At 38.4% G+C, this 22,301-nt stretch overlaps 1 protein-coding gene and 1 non-coding gene across 2 annotated transcripts in view; one reads left to right on the forward strand and one right to left on the reverse strand.

Annotated features, from left to right (window-relative positions):
• Nucleotides 1-22,301, forward strand: part of Mkln1 (muskelin 1) — a 104,001-nt gene that overhangs the window by 51,302 nt on the left and 30,398 nt on the right. The window contains exons 7-9 of the mRNA XM_051175857.1: nt 3,819-3,896; nt 5,653-5,718; nt 16,260-16,372. Of these exons, the coding sequence (XP_051031814.1) occupies nt 3,819-3,896; nt 5,653-5,718; nt 16,260-16,372 (257 nt within the window). The remainder of the gene's footprint in view (nt 1-3,818; nt 3,897-5,652; nt 5,719-16,259; nt 16,373-22,301) is intronic.
• Nucleotides 5,729-5,819, reverse strand: LOC127215482 (small nucleolar RNA SNORD45). Its single transcript, XR_007833958.1, has one exon. It is a non-coding gene; the product is annotated as a small nucleolar RNA SNORD45 (small nucleolar RNA).

Here is a 22,301-nt window from a genome sequence, read left to right on the forward strand (position 1 = left end):
TTCAAATTATTTAATTAAGGAAAAAAAAAATCCCTCACAGGTGTGCCTAGTCATTTGCCTTTGAGTTAATTCCATATGTAGTTAACAACCAAGAGTAGCCATCACAGGGAGAAAAGGGTTATCTCACCTTACACTTCAGGTAACAATCCATCATCAGAGAAAGTCAGGGCAGAGACTCAAAGCAGGAACCTGGAGGCAGGAGCTGAGGCAGGGGCCATGGAGGATGCTGCTTACTGGCTTGCTCTCCATGGCTTGCTCAGCCTGTTTTCTTATGGCACCCAGCCAGGACCACCAGCCCAGGGGTGGCGCCCCCTACATGGGGGATGGACCCTCCCTCATCAGTCATTAATTAGGAAAATGCACTACATACTTGCCTGCAGGCCAAACTTAGGAGGCTTTTTTTTTTTTTTTTTTTTTTTTTCCCCCTAGTTGGGAATCTTCCCAAATTACTCTTGTGTCAAGTTGACATAAAACTATCTAGCATGTTCCTTAATAGCAGCACCACCAGTGTGGCCGCCAAAATGAATAATTTTGTAAAATATTTTTTGAATGACCAAAAAAGGAGTGTATGGTCTGTAAGCTAGCTTCTTAGGTATTTCTATCAGTGTAATCTATTTGGATGAGAAACTAAATTTGAGACTAGGTAATGGTACTGTAAAGATGTTCTGGGCCTTGTTTTAATTGTTGGTGCAGTTTAGATACTTTTCTTTTGGTAAAAAGTTGTCCTGGGTCTCATGTTTAATCAGATGTTTTTAAAGTGTTTCTGTGTGCCCAGTGAAGGCTGTATTGTGTTTATTTTTCATCACAGTCCCAGGAAACATGAAGTGGGGTTGAAGCTGAGGCCCTTAAGTTAAATAGTTGGAAAATCATTAGCAACTTATTACTAGTGTGCTTTTCTCTGAGAGATATTTCAATTTCTTTAGGTTGTTTTACTTTTGTTGGACTTCTGATTTCCTGTTTCAGGTTTTTGTCAGAAATAAACTTACTGAAATATTAGTAACTGTTTGACCTCCTAAAACCGATGTGATTTCTTTTAAAGCATCTTTAAATTCCTCATTGAGGTACATCAGTTGGTAAGTGCTTGTCTAGCATGCTCGAAGCCCTGAGTGTCATGCAGTATTCCATACACAGAGGACAGGCATGGGTAATCATAGTCTGCTCAGCAGGAGGATCAGGAGCTCAGGGCCATACTCAGCTAAATAGTGAGTTTGAGACCAGACTGGGATACATAAACTCTGTCAAAAAGGGACAATGGAAGGAGAAAGGGGACAGAGAAAGAAATACATGCTAATTTTAAAAAATTAACAGAAAATGGGAAAAGACATGATGGCCCACACCTTTAATCTCAGCACCCAGAGGCGGAGGCAGGGATCTCTGTGAGTTCTAGGCCAGCCTCCTCTACATAGTGAGTTCCAGGCCAGCCAAGGCTACATAGTGAGGTAGTGTCTCAAAAAACAAACAGAAAAGTGAAATTTACAATTTTTCCATTGTAGTTTTTTGATTTTTTTTAACTTTGTGTTTTGCACACCTTCAGTTTTCCGTATATATTTACATCACCCTCCCCAGTCTCTGCTGATAAGTAGAATTAATAATGTATATTTTAAAAGTGTAGGTCTTTGTGTTACACATGTCTTATTGCCTGAGTTTGTATGATGGGGATGTGCATAGCAGGTTCAATGTATCGGGGTGCAAACTGCGGTGTCAATCCTCCCCTTCTGCCTGTGCCGGGGTCCCAGGCCCACAAGCCACACAAGGCGCTGTCCCCACCTCCCCTCTGCCTGTAGAGCACTGAGGTTACAGGTATGCCTCACACACCTGGCTTCACTTGGGTTCTGGTGACTCAAGCTTCATCCTCGTACTAACCCACTGAGCCATTTCCACAGGCTAGCCTCGTTCTCTAATGATTTTTACACTCTTTTTAATTTTTAAAAACGTTTGTATTTCCCTTTCAAAGCTAAATAAAATTGTGTTTATGCAGTATTGAGCTTATGGTTAATTTTTGTTGTTGTTGCTTTATTTTTCTATTACCACTGCTGCAATGAACAGGAATGAACAGGAGTCCAACATGTTTTATGTGGAAGAGGAGGAAAGATTCCCAAAACCTATGACAAAGGAGGTTTTGATCAGGAAGCCTGAATAAAGCAAGACTCCAAAATTATGGAATTATGTCATAGGTCCATTCACTAAATTAAAGGGAGGTCCTTTAAATTCCAAGCATGCAAGTTACAGAAAAGAGAGCATTTTTGAATATGGCTTTGTTTCAGTGACACAGGAAAATCCTCATTGATAGAAATCAGAGTCAAAGGACAGAAGTGATAAGAGAATGAGCACAGTGTCAGTTATCTATTGGGTACATGTGGAAGAAAACTCTAGCTTGGTAAGAAAATGTCATTGCATGACTTACCAAGAAGTCCAGGGACGAGGTGGCTTTCCTGGTTGGTCGATTCAGTGATCTGCTTTCTTTATATTTCTCTGTTCAGTCATTACTATAGAATTGACTCTTTCTCTAGCTCTAAGAATGGGATTTAGAAGATACACACTCACACACGAGTGCACACGCGGGCGCGCGCGCGCACACACACACACACACACACACACACACACACACACACAAATAAATAAAACTGTGTCCAGAAGATGAAAGTACCTTTTTTTCTTGGCTGTATGTCTGTTCAGAAGCACTGAAACATTGCTTACAAGTCCTCTAGAAGACCTAGAAGATTCTTCCTGTTTTGTTACCCAGAATTTGATTCTGTACATCATTTGTAAATTTGTGACCGGCATGGGTGTAGGGTGTAATAATCATTTGGAGTAGAGTAGATGTATGGGAAGTACAGTTTCCATATACTTGTGATTACTAGTGTAAAACTCCCTCCTCAGAGAGTAGATGAAAAGTTTACTGAGGAAACGTTCAGAAGAAAAGCAAAGTGGAACTCAAGTGCTAGCTAGCTCCACTACCTAAGGTATGTGTGAGTTTGATACAGTTCCTTAATTCTCTAAATGTGTACTTCTCCATCTTAGAAGAGGAGATGCAAATCCTTCTTAGGTCTATCTTAGAATTAAGGTTTTAAACTGAGACAAAACAGATTTTAACATTTGGCAGAATCATTAAATACAGTTCTGTTGCTTCTGGCGGTGCTTTTATCTGCCACTTTGTACCCAAAGAAAACTGGAATTTGCATTTTAAAGGGTTTTCTCTTTCTCTGAGGTTGTACTATAAAGTGCCTACACCAAAGCTGTTGGTGTTCATATTTCCTTATTTAGGTGCATTTTGTGTGTTTGTTTGTTTGTTTTTGATAATCTGGTAACAAAATCTGTGCAGTCTTCAAGGGGAAGACACTGGAATTCAATAATATATTCATTGTGGGCGGTAAGGAAATAAGATAATGAATTGTAGTGGAAAATCACCAGAAAGCAAATGTTTTTTCTGGCCTTGAATATTCTTTCTTTTTCTGTTTGTACTTATGTTGATGCCAAAAATTATATTTAAGGTGTATACAGCCATGCTTCAGATTACTTATTAGCTATTTTCTGCTGCTTCTGGTTTCCAGCCCTGACTTGTCACCTTGACTTTTCCCTCTCCGTGTTTTCCTTCTTCCAGGGTCCTTGTTGAAGTCACATACTTATTCATGAGTGCAGTAGTAAATTATAGCAACTAATGTAGTAATCATGGGAACAAGCTTAATATGGGCTGCTGCTGATGCAATTTGTTTCTATTGTTGTGTCAACTAACCATTTACTATTTATTTATATTTGGGGAGCATACTGGGAGGTTGAAGAGCCAGCTGAGCTCTGATTCTTATTTTTGACACTTGCAGATGGCTTGTTCAATCAGTACATCAGTCAGCAGGAGTATAAGCCGAGGTGGAGTCAGATCATTCCTAAGAGCACCAAAGGTGAGCTGCACTGTTCTCTGTGTCTTTACAGCCTGTTTTTGGATGGCCCAAGCATCTGTTCATAAAGAGCAGGCTTTCTCATAGAGCGAGCATAGGTTCCTTAGCTAAGTGGCAGAGTGGCTTATTATACATCATTTTTGGTTTTTGTTTTTTTTTTTTTTTTTTTTTCTCCTGAGGCTAGGGACTGAACTCAGGGCCTTGTACATACTAGGTAAGCACTCTTACGAGTGAGCTCCAAATCCAGCCCCAGGTTATTGTATTAAAATTATCTTTTAAATTCTTGTTTCATCACTATGACAAAACGTTGATCAAGGTTGTCTGTTCTTCACAAAAAATCGCTGTCACAAACTACTTTCTTAGAAGTGTGTAAAATGATGGGAATCTGTGATGCCGCCATAGGTGTTCCTGGAAACCTAAGATCTGCAGACTCGCTCACTAAACATAGCAGGACCTTTGAGAATAAGAGGGACAGATGAAGAAATTTATACACAGATACTAATAAAGGTTGACAGTAATTCTAATTAAATCACCGTATAGTTGAAGCTTAAAGGCTTAGTGCCTTAGTGACCACATCTCATGCACATTTCTTGGAGACACAGATCCTAGGGAGCATTTACTTCTAATAGGGACTGCTTTGTTTTTGTTTTGTTTTTCAAAAGTCAAAATCTGACTCAGAATTTAGTCTTCTTCACTAACCCATTATTTTTGTGAGAGCAAATTTTTGTTACTTTATTGTGTGCATTCACTCTTGCCAGATTGGAGCAGTGTTTTACTGCACATGCTTCCATTGAAGAAAGGTGGCTCTCAAGGTATTCAGTTGTTTCTCGTGGTCTTCCTATGTTTCCAAGGCTTTCTCTTCTCTCAGTGATAGTGACCTTTGACCTGTGAGCCCTCAGTGATAGTGACCTGTGACCTCAGTGATAGTGACCTGTGACCTCAGTGATAGTGACCTGTGACCTCAGTGATAGTGACCTGTGACCTCAGTGATAGTGACCTGTGACCTCAGTGATAGTGACCTGTGATCTCAGTGATAGACACCTAGCTATCAAGAAGGAAGAAGAATTGTTGAGTACAGTGATTTGGCTTCATGTTCTATTTCTGTGTATAATCATGTGTTTCATTTGGTCAATAATGGTAATCCCATGAGCTTTTAATTGAGCTGAAACATTCCTATGTAGGTGTACAGTAGGAAATCCCATGGAGATTTCGGTTAATATACTCTCTGACGTTTGTTTACAAAGACAGAATCGCCTAATGATGCATTTCTCAGAAAGTGTTCCTCATCAGTAACTCACACCTGTATAAAAACTTCATTTCCCTGTGAAACTCAGGGGTACAGAGTTAGATGATGTCACTTTTACATATAAAGATCAAGGAAGTTCATTTGCCAAATAATTTATTTCAGCTAATGGGAGATAAATGATGAAAACCTCAGGCTTTCTGGTTCATATTGAATGTGATATTAGAATCCTGTAATCTTAGGGCCTAGAGTAGAACTCAGTGGTGGAATAGTTGCTTGTCCTTTGTGGGGTCGTGGGCTTGACCCTCGGCACACACACATCATTTCCTAGAACCCTGTAACCTTTTGAATAGTTGAAACAGAGAAATTTCTTCCTTTATTCTTCCTTTCATTATTTATAATACTTTGATGGTGTACATATGGAGTGTTACTATCTTTTATAGAGTTACAAATGAGGTTTCTCCTAGAATTGCAAGTTTTATTATCTCATTATAGAAAATGCTTCTTCTTCTGCAGGTGATGGAGAAGATAACCGACCAGGAATGAGAGGGGGCCATCAGATGGTTATCGATGTTCAGACAGGTGAGTCACACTAGCAGTGTTCCAGCAGAATTCTAGAGCTGAAGTGTCAGTAGAGTTCAGCAGTAAATTCAGATACTATATGCCAAAATGTATCATTGGCCTACGTTTAAAATCCTTCATAAGAGTGGACATACTTCTCTTTCCATTTATGATTCTAGTCATATGATTATTCCTCTGGTGTGGTCAATGACGCATGTTCTAAAAGGAGATAGAAGTAAGCCGTGCTAAGGTCCTTCCTAGCTAGGTACAGTGTAATAGTCTTTATGTTGTTTTCCTCTGCTGCTGGTGTGTGGGTGTCTAAGAGCCTCCCTGTCTCACCTGCTTGGAATCTATTCATCATTGAGGTTTCTCCTAGTCTTAGAGTTTATATGTGTTTACTGGGGTTTGAGCAAGGGTGAATGGAGTGGAACATTGTGCTGTCTCACAGCAGTACCCGTCATTTTGATCAGCAGCAGAATATCTACCCAGATACAATAGCTTCTTTCCCAGAACGACAGAAAGAGGAAAACACAGAAGAACCACAAATAGCAGTCAGTCAGGTTTAGAAAGAAATTAAAAGCATAAGTAGGCATAATGGACATGCCTGTAAAACTAAGTAAATTTTATTTTGGCTTATTTAATGTCAAAGCAGTTGTTGCTTCCCAGTGTTTCCTATATTTTGTTTTTCTTTTTTTTTTTTTAATTTTATTTTACATGTCATCCCAGTTCCCCCTCCCTCCCTCCTTCCTTCCCTCCCTCTCTCCTTCTTATCCTCTTTGCCCCCTCACATGCACCCTGACCACCCTCCCCTCCCATCCCCCCACCCCCATTCCACATGTAGGGCTATGCCATCCAGGTGGGGTCATGTAAATCTGTCAAGTCATTTGAAGTAGGGACTAGGACTTCTCTCCTGTCTCTAGGTTAAGGGAGTATCTCTCCATGGGGATGTGTCCACAAGGTCCTTTTGTACACCAGGAATACATCCTGGTTCCACTGTCTGAGGTCCCTTAGACTGCTCAGTCCTTCTAGCTAAGACCCATGATCAGGGGGTCTGAGTCAGTCCCATGCTGGATTCCCAGCTATCAGTCTGAGCTAGCACCTCATTGTTCAGGTCAGCTGTCTCTATGTGTTTCTACAACCTGGTGTTGTCCTCTGTCTCTGCATCTGGATTCTAGTTTGACTCAGTGTTTAGATATAGGAGTTTGCTTCTGTTTCCAAAAGGTACTAGATGAGGGCTCCATGATGGTGGATAAGTTAGTTGTTGAACTCATTATCAAGGAAGGGCATTTATGGTAGCCTTTCTACGGTTGCTCAAATTGTTAGTTGGAGTCAGTCTTGTAGGTCTCTAGACCTTTCTTTAGGTTCAGTTTTCTCCTCAAACCAATAATGGCTCCCTCTTTTATGTCATATCTCTCTCTCTCTCTCTCTCTCTCTCTCTCTCTCTCTCTCTCTCCCCTCCTTCCCCCCTTCCCCCCCCCCTGTCTCTTTCTCTTCTGTCTTCTATTCCTACCCTGACTTGATCTTCCTGGTCGCATGTGCTTTCCTCTCCTCCCCTTCTCTTTCTCCTACTTCTCTCTCCATTCACTGCCCCCCCCACTTCCCCTGTGCTCTGGGGAACTTGTCCCTTCCCCCTTTTGTGAGGGACCATATATGAATCTCTTAGAATCCACCTTGTATCCTAGTTCCTCTGGTGGTGTGAATTATAGGCTGGTGGTCCTTTGCTCTAGGTCTAAAATCCATATATGAGCGAGTACATACCATGTTCTTCTTTTTGTGACTGGGTTACCTCATTCAGGATGGTTTCTTCAAGTGCCATCCACTTGCCTGCGAATTTCAAGATTCCATTATTTTTTTTCTGCAGAGTAGTATTCCATTGTGTAGATATGCCACATCTTCTTTATCCTTTCTTCAGTTGAGGGGCATCTAGGTTGCTTCCAGGTTCTTGCTATTACAAATAATGCTTTTTCTTGCTATTACAAATAATGCTTTGTTCCACACAATAGAAACAGAAGGTTCATTACCAAACTCTTTCTACGAGGCCACAATCACCTTGGTACCCAAGCCTCACAAAGACACAACTAAGAAAGAAAACTACAGACCAATATTCCTGATGAACATCGGTGCAAAAATATTCAATAAAATACTGGCAAATTGAATCCAAGAATACATCAGAGAAATTATCCACCATGACCAAGTAGGTTTCATCCCTGGGTTGCAGGGATGGTTTAACATACAAAACTCTTATCAACGTGATCCACTATATAAACAACTGAAAAAGAAAAAGCATATGATCATCTCCCTAGATGCTGAAAAAGCCTTCTACAACATTCAACACCTTTTCATGATAAAGGTCTTGGAGAGATCAGGGATAATAGGAACATACCTAAACATAATAAGAGCAATATACAGTAAACCAACAGCCAACATCAAACTGAATAGAGAGAAGATTAAGACGATTCCTCTAAAATCAGGAACAAGACAAGGCTGCCCTTTCTCTTCATATCTCTTCAATATTGTACTTGAAGTTCTAGCTAAAGCTATAAGACAACCAAAGGAATCAAGGGGATCCAAATTGGAAAGGAAGAAGTCAAACTATCTCTATTTGCAGATGATATGATAGTTTACATAAGCAATCCAATAAACTCTACCAGGGAACTCCTACAGCTGATAAACACCTTCAGCAAACTAGCAGGATACAAGATAAACTCAAAAAAATCAGTAGCCCTACTTTATTCAGACAACAAAGAGGTTGAGAAAGAAGTCAGAGAAACATCACCCTTTACAATAGCCACAAACAACATAAAGTATCGTGCAATAATGCTTACCAAACAAGTGAAAGACCTATATAATAAGAACTTTGTGGCTTTAAAGGAAGAAATTAAAGAAGATACCAGAAAATGGAAAGATCTCCCATGCTCTTGGATAGGTAGGATAAATACAGTAAAAATGGCAATCTTGCCAAAAGCAATCTACAGATTCAGTGCAATCTCCATTAAAATCCCAGCACAATTCTTCACTGACCTTGAAAGGATAATAATCAACTTTATATGGAAAAACAAAAGACCCAGGATAGTGAAAACAACCCTGTACAATAAAAGAACTTCAGGAGGCATCACCATCCCTGACTTTAAGCTCTACCACAGAGCTATAGTACTGAAAACAGCCTGGTATTGGCACAAAAATAGACAGGTAGACCAATGGAATCAAATAGAAAATTCTGATATTAACCTACACACCTATGAACATCTGATTTTCGACAAAACAGCTAAAATTGTACAATGGGGCGAGAACAGCATCTTCAACAAATGGTGCTGGCACAATTGGATGAGGGTGTGTAGAAGACTGCAGATAGACCCATGTCTGTCGCCATGCACAAAACTCAAGTCCAAATGGATGAAAGACCTCAACATCAATCCAGCCACACTCAATCTCTTAGAAGAGAAAGTAGGAGGTACCCTTGAACAAATCGGTATAGGAGACTGCTTCTTGAACATAACTCAAGTAGCACAGACACTGAGATCAACAATTAATAAATGGGACCTCCTCAAACTTAGAAGCTTCTGTAAGGCAAATGACACAGTGGACAAGATCAAATGGCAGCCCACAGACTGGGAAAAGATTTTTACCAATCCTACATCTGAAAAAGGGCTGATCTCCAAAAATATACAAAGAACTCAAGAAACTAGTCAAGAAAACACCAAGTAACCCTATTTAAAAGTGGGGTACAGAACTGAAGAAAGAATTCTCAATAGAGAAAATCAAAAAGGCTGAAAGACACTTACTTAAGAAAGTGCTCAACATCCTTAGCTATCCGGGAAATGAAAATCAAAACAACTTTGAGGTACCATCTTATTCCTGCCAGAATGGCTAAAATTAGAAACACAGGTAACAACTCATGCTAGAGAGGATGTGGAGAAAGGGGAACACTCCTCCACTACTGGTGGGAGTGCAAACTCGTTCAGTCATTTTGGAGATCAGTATGGTGGTTCCTCAGGAAAATGGGAATTAATCTACCACAGGACCTGGCAATCCCCCTCTTAGGCATATACCCAAATGATCCACATCCATGCAACAAAGATATATCTTGTTTTCTTAAACATTAAGGCTAATAGTTCCTAATTTTTATTTCCCTGTTCCAGTCAATAGTTATATGTTTACTTAATGCTGTTTCACTGTCAGATCCAAGGACTGAGTAACCATAAAAATGCATAGTGGCTTGTATTTTATAGTTTAATTGACAAAACTCCTTCCATCATGTGAGAATCATATTGTACCTACCACGGGAGCAGGCAAATATGGTGCTTTGGCCTACTGCATGTTAGTTTTATTGATTGTAGAGTCTGAACTGACACCTCTCTGCTTAATAGTCTTTAATTGTGAATTGGGTTTCAGCTGTGGTTTAGGTAAAACAGTTATATGGAGAGATTTTGTTTCAGCATGGATTGTCTTGTGTTAGGTTGTTCTTCTTATGTAATTATTACTGAATTTTGGGTAAAGACTTGGGCAACATATACCCATTATTTGATATCTGCTGTTAGTTTCTCTTTCCCTCCTTATCTCACAGCCCCTTCAGCCCCAAATAAACACACAGGAACTTATATTAACTATAAGACCATTGGCCGATGGCTTAGGCTTCTTATTGACTAGCTTTCTCTTAATTACTAACCCATATCTACTAGTCTGTGTATTTCTACATGGCCTTATCTTACCGGAGAATGCCTAGTGTGTCTTATCTTCCTGGTCTCCACATGGCATCCTTTCTCAGAATTCGCCTCATCTCTTAGTCCCACCTATCTTCCTGCCTTATTGGCCAAAGTGTTTTATTCATCAACCAATAAGAGAAACATATATACGTAAGGACTTCCCCCATCAGATACCTGAAGAAGTTGTTGGGGATTTGTCATTTACAAACCTGTTCTTTCTAAGTTTCTGAACCTTGAACTACCTCTATAGCAATTACATTAGAGTGCTTTTTTAAAAACAAAGCAAACAAAATGTATCTTGGTTTTCCTTGAAGGTTTCCCCATCCCCACCCCTACCCCCACTCCCACCGCTGGACAGGATTTCTCTGTGTAGCTCTGGCTGATCTGGAAGTCACTTTGTAGACCAGGCTGGCCTTGAACTCACAGAGATCCTTCTGTCTCTGTCTTCCCCGTGCTGGGATTAAAGGTGAGCACCACCACTGCCCGGCTATTGCTGTTAAGTTTTCAGTGAAGTGAATAAAGAGGCGCTTGGGTTGTTAATCGCTATCAAACTTTGATGGGGCTATTTCTGCTTCTTTTTATTGTGTGTATGATTTCTGTTTGGGTGTCCGTGTCAAGATGTGCACACGGAGTTAGGAGACAGCTTTGTATGGTCAGGTGAAGTCAGGCCATCAGACTTTACCTGCTGAGCCATCTCGCTGACTCCTGTCTTCATGTTGACACTTGATTTGTGTCTGATTTTTTGGCTTTTTCTGTTAGCACATATTTGATAGTCTGTAGTTTCGAAATGGACAAACTCATTTAATTATGAATAGTGTGCCATCTTGTGGAGGTTTATACAATGAGCAATCTGATTTACTGAGACAAGTGGTAGATACTACAGCTGAGCACTTCAAGCAGAAAAAGCCCTTTTTATTTTACAAACTGTGTGAAAATGGTGTAAAAGGCCAAATATACCTCCCTCATTTTTATTTCATGTACAATGTGTAAATCGTATTCCTGGGAGTATGGAAGTAAGTAGATCCATTGTACCAAATGATGTAAACTTTGTACCAAGGAACAATAGTTGAATTATAATATTTGTGGCATAATAATTGATGGATTGATTGATTGATGATTACCTGGTGTGGTTCCTTAAATGAAATTGGCTTGAAATTTTTAAATTACTACTAACCATATTACTACCAATCTCTCATTCCCTATGTTTTCCTTTTCAGTCAGTTCTGCAGCAAGTTCAGATTCTAACCCCTCTGCTTAAGATTGCTTATAGTTCCTTCAGTGTCTGTGGAGTTAATTTGGAACCCTAATAATTGAACGTTGACTGTGATCTAGTCACTATCTTTTTAAACATCCTGTCTGCCTACTACCTTTGTTGCCTGATATCCTAAACATTTTCTGTAGTTTACTTATCACACAGTTTAATTTCTTTGCATGCAATGTGTAATTTTAGTTTTCAATGTATCTTTATGAAAGATTAGCATATTATATTTTAGAGATTAGGAAACTAGTGGTTAAGGAATTTTAGCGTTCACATAGCTATAGTTACAGAACCAAGGTTGAGGCCTGACTTTGGAGTTACGGCTTTTCAAACACTTTTGTTGTGTTGTTCTCTCTCTGTATTTTTGTTATTCATTTTACTTTGCTTGAAAGGCTTCTTTTCTGTCCCACATTCTACTTCCCAGAATACAAAGTTACATTCTGACCCCAGGACAGATACTGATCTTACCACAAATCTTCAGCCGCACATGTGCCTCCCGTTAGAACACCTATGGGGCCTTTTGCCGTCGTGTGGCACTTGATCTCTTATGTGTTGTGGTGACTTCTATACCCTTTTATAGTTGTGCTTGATTGTAAGTTCTTCAAGGACAAGGGACTATTCCATCTTTCTTCTTATTCCCTACAGTTGTTTGTGAGTTCCAGTCAGTGCTTAAAACTTACCAAATAGATTCTGCTGAAGAGCTAGGACAAATGTGTGGCTGTGTTAGCCTATGTTCCTGTAAGGGGGAAACATGGAAAGGAAAGGTTGCTGCTTGAGGAGGGTTGTGTTGCCTAGGATACAGGCAAGCTGTGAGAGGACTTGTGTGTGGGGGCTTGGGTCTCCAGTAGCCCACTCTCCTGCTAAGATCCCAGCTTTCCCGCCTTTTCTCCTCCTTACTTCTTACCTCAGTTCTCTCTAGAGAGCTTCACAGTCTAAGCCTTTTTGACTTTTATGGATTAATGACACTTTTTCATACTTATTTCTACATGATTCATCTTTGTGAGACTTAACTGATGAGATGATTTGATTAAAGTTTTTGTTGCATCTTTTTTATTCAGGTGCATTAAAAGAATAAGTTTCAACAAAATTCATTAATTGTACTCTTATTTCAGTTGGATCACAAAGCTTCCATGGACAGGAATGACATCTTTGCTTAATTCTGGTGGGATGCTTGCCCTGTGCCAGATTTTATTTTTCTCAGCTATCAATGAGGCTGTTGTGGAAATGTGGGTTTTCTTTGCTGTGAGAGTTTATGCGTACAAAGAGACCTGCTTTTCAGAAAGAACATTGAGAACTCAGAGCCCAAGAGGAAGGGTTATTAAAGTTAATGAACCAGGGTAACCTTATCCAGAGAGTGCCCAGAAGTACTATAAAACAAAAGGTCAATTGCTATTGCTATTTTAGTTATATGGGCCTCCTTCTACAAGTTTCAGAAATTAACAGGGTTAACTGCTATTATAGTGCGGTCTTGGCAAATAATCTTAAGCCAGATGAAAATTCTTTGTTCTTTTTCCTGTAAAATTATGTGTTGGGACATTACTGTATGCCATCTGGGAAACAATGTTATTTAACTAATGATAATGGATTGTTTTATAGTTATGAAATAAGACAGATTTTTAGTGCTTTAAAATAATTGCCATTATTTCATATTTTTACTGTGCCAAAGGGCTTCCAGGTAGTGGTTATTTTGAAGTATAGTATAGTAATAATGTGTCTGAGGTACTTAGGAACTGAAAGATAGCTGGACATTTTTGTTTGTTTTTTCTTTTTAAAATAGAAATGTGCATTTTTTGACAATTTGTGTAACTTGTATCTGAGGGACCTCTGAACAGAGTTTGGTAAATAAAAAAACTAAGACTGAGGAAGATAAAGTGTCTTATGCTTGATCATTCTGTATTAATTTCTCACCACTGTTACTAGATACCTCAGAAAAATAACTTAGGGGAAGAGAGTGTTTTGTTCATGGTTTAGTACGTTGTGGTATGCTTGGAGGCAGAGAGGAAGGGAGGAGGTCAGAACAAGGAGAAGATACTGCATTTCAGAACACTGCTCCAGTGACCTACATCTAGTAGCTATGCCCCTATCTTAAAGCTCCAGAACCTTCCAAAGTAGTTCTTCTGGCTGTGACTGGGCATTTAAGAGTAAGTATATAGGGGCAGAAGTTCAAACCCAAAGTCTGCTAAGACTCTTGAAGGTAAGCCTCTATACAAAAAAGTTAGATGTACTTCAATAGCTGTTTCCAATCCAAAATGGAAGAACAGAGGCATAGAAATGAAATCAGTAACTTATTTCCAGTATCTGAGTACATGATGGTATGATGTAAGAAAGAGACAGGCTGTGTAGAAACAGCATTGAGAGCCCAGCTCTAAAAGGGATTGCTTCCCACCATTTGATGGTTCCAACCCGCACGGCCAGTCTTTGAGGCTAGCTTCTCTTGTTGGTCTGTGGCATTCCTCAGTATACACTGTCTGTTCCTGAAATCTCTTAACTCCCTGGTTCATTCCCACAGCTTCATGCATTTCCCTCTCAGGAATTCTGTACATATTATCTCACTTCTCAGTCTAACTTTGAAATCTGAGTAGAAACCCTCTGTTTCTGTGACTCTAGCATTCTATATGTCTGCAAAAACCAACATCAGGTAAACTACACTGAAGTCTGCTGCTAGCTTAAGTGGGCTCAGTGCCTGGGTAGCTCAGCATGGTTAAATAATCCTTGGGAGATTCCTTCATACAGTGTGAGGTCAGGGTGCCGCAGAGGCGCTAATTGCTCAGTGCAGTCTTCTAATTTGTTTTCTCTTTGCAGTGGATGGTCATCTGGCCAATTCCTGAGATGCTTCTATGTCACGTTCCCTGTTATCTTATTGAAAAGAAACTGGCTTCTTTTGTAATGGCCCTTAGTGGTTCAGAAACCCCATCTTCCTTAGTCTGAAATGTGTATAAAGTTTTTCTAAACAAACCAAGTTTTTCGAATCTGTCTGCCTTTTGCTCCCAGTTTCTCTGTAAACTTGGCTAAAAGCAGCTAGCAGTGACAGTGGTCATCTGACCTTCTGAGCTTCCACTGGAATTGCCAACTAATTCTTCTTCTAGCATCCTAAGTTTCTTCTAGCCATTTTCTCTGAACTTTCTAAACTCTTTCTGCAAACCAGTTCCAAAGAACCCTGTGGCCTGCTTAGTCACCAGCAGCCCTATTCCTCTAGCATCACATTTTTATGTGGCGCAGGCTTACATTTTTAAGGATTTTTTGTCTATCAGTGTAGGAAGGGATTGGCAGAACTAATCACATCATTGTGGCCAGGAAAGAGGACAAGAGTGCCAGGACAGCATATTGTCTCAGCAGACACACTCCTAGTCTTACAGCCAAGGCCTCCTGCGATTTCTAGAAACTCCAAGATAGTACCACCAGCTAGGACCAAGCCTTCAAGACTAGGCTATGGGGGGTATTTTAAGCCATAGTGTCCAGTTAGTACTAGAACTGAGTCTTCCTCTAGTAAGTTGTTCTTACTCTGAAAGCAGTGAAACATTTGTGAATATTTTACTCAGAAATTTGCTTAAAATGTTAAGCTATACGAAAACATGACAGAATATTATATGACAGACCAACATGAATGGAAAGAGGTTTCTTAGTGTAACAATATTCCCACATTTTGAGTTGTGTCTTTATGATCACAGTTTAGATGATAACTGCTATGTATATAGTCTTAAAACACAGGCTTCAAAGGGTCAACAGCTTGACAGTTTGTAATCAGTAGACATAACGTGTTTAAAAGGGGGAAATACTTAACAAAAGGAAAGGCATTGTATAGGGAAGGCTCTATGATATAGTATAGTGTATAAAGATTCACTGTTCATTGAAACAAATAATTTTGTCACAGTGATAAGGTCTATAAATGCAATAGACATTTCAGAGTGACAAGAAATTTATTTCTCAAAGTATTAGGTTAATCTTTGAAAAGGAAGATCACTATAATATATTTGGGAAAATATGAACTCAATTTTCTTGGGACTACTATTGTTTTATATCAGTTTACTCTGAACTTTCTGCTAGTTTTAACCATTGCTTTGGCATTAATCAGGAAGACATCACCTTTAATGTGAGCCTTTCTCGTTGTCCCCGGTAACAGCTATGTGTCCTCATGTTATTCTTTTGTGTCTGTATCCCTTTAAATTTTGAGTTTTTACTGTTTTGAGTAATCCTGTCAGCCTTTAGTGGCTAAAATGTGACCACATTGTTAAGAAGCTGGTAAATATAAACTGTACATGGTACAGCAGACCAATTCTTAACTGTCTGCACCAGATTCATCCTGGATACTTTAAACTACAAACTCTTTAGCCACTAAAGAACTTTGAAATCAGAATCTTGGCGAACATGGCCTAGTAATCTGATTTTTAAATAAATTTCTCAAAATATGGTTCTACAGTAGTCATTCCATATACTTTGGTTTAAGAGCATCTGGAATACATTTTTGAAAGCTACAAGTTTAAAGATAATACTATAAAAATATGAAAAGTACCTTCTTACATGTTCTTTGAAACAATTGAGTCTGGTGCCTTAACCTTTGTCCCTATGGCTTTTTTTAATACATACTCTTTTGATTTTCATAGAGACTGTTTATTTGTTTGGTGGCTGGGATGGAACACAAGATCTTGCTGACTTCTGGGCATACAGTGTGAAGGAGAACCAGTGGACATGTATCTCTAGAGACACTGAGAAAGAGGCAAGTTCCTAGTCTTTTCATTCGTCTGTGTCACAGTAGGAGTGTGTGTACCGGATACACTTCTGCATGCTTGTTTCTTCTCAGATGCTCACCACCAGTGGTAGTGCAGAAGAATTTTGCAGTCAGAAAATAAATTGGATTTAAGAACTCTTGCATTTGAATTTCTATCCCTGGCTCAGCAATTACTGGTGTATATTGCCAAGTCTATTTTGTTATGTTATATAGCAATGTTTTTTTATTTTTGTTTTGTTTTTTTTAATATATAAATTTTAAACTACTTTACCTTAGAAATGTAATTGTATAATATTTTTTCATGCCTCAGTATTATACTGTTGTTTCCAGCATTCATCTGGTTTTTTGTTTATTTTGTTTTTCCCGTTGCACTGATAAGGATGGAACCTGGACCTGAAAGTGCAGTATCACTGAGCTAGTGTAGCCCCCACCATCTTATTTGTATTTCCTCTGGAAAAACAGGCTTCTGATGTTTTAGTTCTACATTGTCTAGCTTTTTAAAAATATATATATTTGTTTTGTTTTGCCAGCATGCATGTATGGGCATCACATGCATGTCTGGGGCCTACAGAGAGGTCTTAAGAGGTCATTGGATCCCTAGGAACTGGAGTTATGGATGGTTCTGAGCCACCATGTGAGTTCTGGGAACTGAATCCAGGTGCTGTGCAGAAGCAGCCAGTGCTCTGATCTTAGCTGCTGGCCGTCTCCAGCCCCTTGTCTCATTTGTCCACTTTGTCTCTGTGTGACCCTTCACTGTTTCACTACACAGTTCACGCCCATGCTGGTAGGCTCCTAAGATATAGTTAGGGCTGTCACAGACAAATGTGTTCATGTAGATAGAGTATAGGATGTTGGCACATGATGAAATTACCTAACAGTGCATTTCTCAGAATGAATTCTCATCACTAAGCTATACTTGCCAGTTTTTGTAAGTGATATTTGTTTTGATTAAAATACTACATGTATTTATGTTTGTACCTTTACGTGTATAAATGAAGCATTTCTTTAATGAAAATAGCTTTGATTTATGGTTTTAAATTAAATAATTACATGATTATAGGCAGGGGGAGCAAATATTAGTCATCTTTTCCCCAAAAGTTGTAGAACTTTTATTGCGTTCCCCATCTAAGCTATTTCAGACTGTGTATTAGAAGATAAACTGTAACAAAAAGAAAGCAAAAGAGAACAGGACCCAAGTCAAGCATACTGATTTTTGTTTAGGAAGGCAGATTGAAAAGATCTGGTGATGTGCCTTCAATCTTTCAAAACTGAGTTCTTTCTTACTCAGTCTGTTCCAAGGATTAATCATTTGGGTAATACTTTTCCATAAGACCTTGAAATTCTGATTTCTTTTTCTAATCCCAGCTACATAAAAATGGTCTTCCATTTTCAATGTTAAAGTGACATTTTATTTTTAAATGGTTATTTCTATCCTCAACAAAAATAAAGACATCTAAAAGAATTTATTTATTCTCGGTTGTTTTGTATTGAGTGAATTACATTTGTAATTATTCTTCAGTAAGCATAGGGTTCAATCTTAAAATCTCCCCCATTCATTGATTGTGTCAAATTTATGCCAAAGGTCCGTTGATGTCAATACTGTATTTCAAATGTCCTTTCGTCTCTATCCTTTTGATGCTATTTTTATCTCTGTCTCCTTCCCTCCCTTCTCCTCTCTACTCCCTACCCTACCCAACTTAAAACGTTGCCTAGACTGGCCTTGATTTGTGATACTTCTTCATCTTCCTGGAATTACAGAAATGCATGACCATCTTAGAAGTTGCTCTAAGCTTGAGTCTACATAAGGAGTTCCAAGTTAACCTTTGACACATACATAGACCCTGCCTCTAAACGCACAAAATTATTAAATGAATTATCTTTTAGAAGCATTTGTCTTTGATCCCTGTTGAGTTAATCATTAATATTAGTCATTCATAGGACTTTAATGGCATATAGTAGTAAGCATTTATTGGCTTGTGATGCAGTAGGTTGGCTGGGTCAGTAGGTTGGCTGGGTCATTCTCTTGGTATGAGCACTCATTTGGGAGACAGCTGTTGGCTGGTTTAAGGTTGCTTCAGCTGAGACTACATGGCTGTGTTTTATTTAATGTTTGCCTTTCTGTAGGCTAACCTGGACTTGCAACATCTGCAAAGGCAGATGTTGTGGGATGTTTGTACACTGTGTGAAGATATATTGCTGTCATTGGTTTAATAAAGAGTCAAATGGCCAATAGCTAGGCAGGAAGTATAGGTGGGATTCCAGGCAGACAGGAAGTAGGAGATGAATCGAGGATGCCATCGAGACTTGGAACAAGTGGGACACACAAAATGAGAGAGGAAAAACTCATGTGGTAAAACATAGATTAGCAAAAATATGGGTTAATTTAAGTTATAAGAGCTAATGGGACAAACCTAAGCTAAGGCTGGGCTTTCATAATTAATAGTAAGTCTCTGTGTTGTTATTTGTGAGCTGGTGGCCCAAAGGAAGGTGTGACTACAGGCGGGGCTGCCAGGGGATGAAATAGCCATGCATAATGCACCAAGTTTGTTCCTGTCTCCTTTGTCAAAAGGAGTCAGGGAAGTTCAAAGTCCATGTATTTGTACAAGAATGTGTCTACCTCGATTTCTTTAATTTAGAGAAAGCTTCCAGTTCTTGTGCAGGTTTGGCCTTCACCCACTTGCCAGCCATATGCCCTGACTGTGTTTGACCTGCGCACTGAACATTTCTGCAGTTTTGCAGTATCTTTTTTTTTTTGTCCCATTTGCCAGTGCTTTCAGTCAGATCTTCCATGTCTATGTATGTTCTTTAATGCTCAATTTAGACTTCCCTTGTTCAATATATAGAGCCTTTCTTGAAGCTCTCTAAGCAGAATTTAAGCCTTTGGTGCGCCCACCTTTACCTGACTGGTTTGTACTCTTGCTTTCCCACCTAGAGTCTGAATTCCTGATAGGAATGAAGCATATTATTTAGAATTTATGTGTTTTAAAGAAGTAGTAGACATGCTTACTCTTTTATACATAATCAGATAAAGTAAATTAAATTAAAAAATGGTATTGGAGTAAAACAAAGGAATGATAAATACAAAATTTATGCTTTACAAATAGTACAAATATTTTGTGTTTTTGAGACATGATCTCACTAAGTAGGGCAGACTGGCCTCCAATTCAAGGATATGCTTGAACTTTTCCTCCTCCTGGCTTTACATATTCTGTGCTGGGATTATAGACATTTGTCACTGTGCCCAGCTCATTTTATTATATTTTTTACTGTAGATATACATTGTGATAAGAAAAAATGAAGTTAAAAAATCACAGTGATTATTTTGATGAGAACATTTTCTGTTACTTTGAAGGTAATAAAATGTTTCAGAACTGGAGCTCAGGTTTATTATAGTTTGTTACTCCATCATATAGATGCCTGTGGTGATTTGAGTAAAAATGGCCTCTATATGCTAATATATTTGAGTGCTTAGTCTTCAGGGTGTAGCACTATTTTAGAAGGATTATGAGGCATGGCCTTGTTGGAGGGAGTATGTCACTGGGGGGGGGGGTGGGCTTTGAGCTCTCTCTCTCTCTCTTTCTCTGCAGACCATTGTTCCAAATATTCTACTGTTACTATTTTGCATACTTAATTTTTTAGACCAGTGAGTATATGGGTTCTGTGTTGTTGGTGGTGGTATTTCAGGGTATGAATTTAAAAGCATGCTGGACAATCAAAAAGAGCAATGTTGATTTAATCACTTGTATTTATGTCTAGTAACACACTTAGAGGTCAAAAGCTAGTAGAAAGTCTGAACTCTTAAGGAGAAAGTAATTGTTTATATAGCTAGGCAATTACATTTTTATTGTATGGAGTTGTTCTGAATTAGTACACGATTTGGATATTCTGTTGTCATTGTTGTTTTCTGAGACAGGGTCTCACTAATGTAGATGTGTGTGGCTGTCCTAGATCTCACTCTGTAGACCAGCCTGGCCTCAGACTCACAGAAATCCTCTTGCATCTGCTTCCTGTGTGCTGGAATTAAAGGCGTGTGCTATTATGCCCAGCAGAGTAAGCATACTTCGACTAGTTGTGTGGTTTTTCTCCCAACATAGTCCATGAGAAAAACCTCTGTTTTTGAACTTGGAACTCCAAAAATTACAGACACTTTTTGAGACAACCATTATACACAAAATTGGCCTTGCTTTGTACTTTTAAAGTCTCTGACGTTTGATGTGATAGAAGGTAGTGGAAATAGTTACATCAGCTCTACTTCCGCATACGGACTTTCAGTGTACCAGAAAATCACATGGCCTCTGGGGACTTCTGCTCATGTTCATAGAGAATGAAGAGACAAATATTTAAGTATTTCCATGAAAAGAAATTTGACTGCCTGAAGTACTATAGAGTGAGGATAAAAATCCTTGGCTTCAGATTTTAGTTGTAAAACATTTATGTGTTACTAGTAAGTGAAAGCTGGGCTTAATGTTATCTTCATCCTTGATCAGATTGGAACATTTTCTTTCTATTCCTGTTTTGCTGTTGTTTTTTTTAAATCATGAACATGTGTGAACTATGTCAAAAATTCCTTCCGTATTGGTATTAGACGTGGAATAGAACAGAGTTCAAAATGGAGTTTTCTGAAATTTTTGTCTAAAATTAATAATGATTTCTTGTATGAATGCTTGATAAAATTTACCAGGGCAGTTATCAGAGTCTGTTGTTGTAGGAAGACTTTGAATGATAAATTTACTTTTTAGATGGAAGGACTTTCCATTTTTACCTCATGTCTCATGACATTTGGTAGGTTATATTCTCTCAAGGACTTTGTCTGTTTTATCTGCATATTTCATTTGTCAGATTTTTACCTACACTTTTAACTGCTGTCAAATTATGCTTGCTCTTTCTTAATAAACATTATTTTCCTTTTAAAGTTTATTTCTAAAGTTGGTAGACTTTTCTCTTTTAAAACTAAAATTTTGTGGTTCTTGTTTTCTATTTTAATTTCTGTTATCTTCATTTTTAATTTCTGTTATCTTCAATTTTAATAGGATGTAGCTTTCTTGTTATTTTAATGTATTAGTGCTACTTTGACTGAAGCAAGAGGTTCTGTCTCTCTTTTAAAAATTAAAATTTCATACTAATGGAAATACGGCATGGGCTTACTGTATATAACTCTATCTTTGTTTTTGAGGTTACCTAGTCATGGGGAAACCTTCCCCTAAATAATATTTCTACCTTATCTATGAGATCTTAGCAAAAAAAATCCATATAACATATTAGAATAATTGGTATGAATATGAAAGCAGTGATTACATTTAGTTTATTTTCTCTATTACTGTTAGTAATGTCAAGCCTTCCTCCAGTAAAACATTCCCACATTTAATCAAGTTATTTACATTATATTACTTCTTGTATAATATTGGTATTTTGTTTTCTGTCTTGCTCCAGGAACTTATAGTAGTTTTTTCTATTTCCTACAGATCACACCCAGTCTCCTGGTAGTCATTCAGTGGGCTTCTTATTTCTCATCATCTCAGTCATGAGCATATAAATTTTATTAGCAGTTAGATTTTTGCTCATTTCTCTCTTCTGAGGAAAAAAAATAATTGCTTGTCAAGGTGAAAAGAACAGAGTTTTATAGTGTTTTCAAATCTGGTTATAGTGGCTTAGATATCATATCACTTCCTAGATTTCTGGTTCTAGACAAGTATTTTAGACTATAAAATAGTGAAAATGGGTTCCTTATAGGATTTTTGTAAGGATTCAGTGAAACCCATCTATCCACAGTTATATTGTAAATAGCATTTAGCAAGTGTGAAGGTTGATTTTTGTCAACTTGATACAAAACTAGATATCTGTGAAGAAGGAATCTTACTTGAGAAAATGTGCTGGCAAGTTTTATGTCAGTTTGAAACAAGCTAGAGTCATTGGTTAA

This window comes from Phodopus roborovskii, unplaced genomic scaffold (genome assembly GCF_943737965.1).
Source record: "Phodopus roborovskii unplaced genomic scaffold, PHOROB, whole genome shotgun sequence".
In the NCBI taxonomy this organism is placed as follows: Eukaryota; Metazoa; Chordata; class Mammalia; order Rodentia; family Cricetidae; genus Phodopus; species Phodopus roborovskii.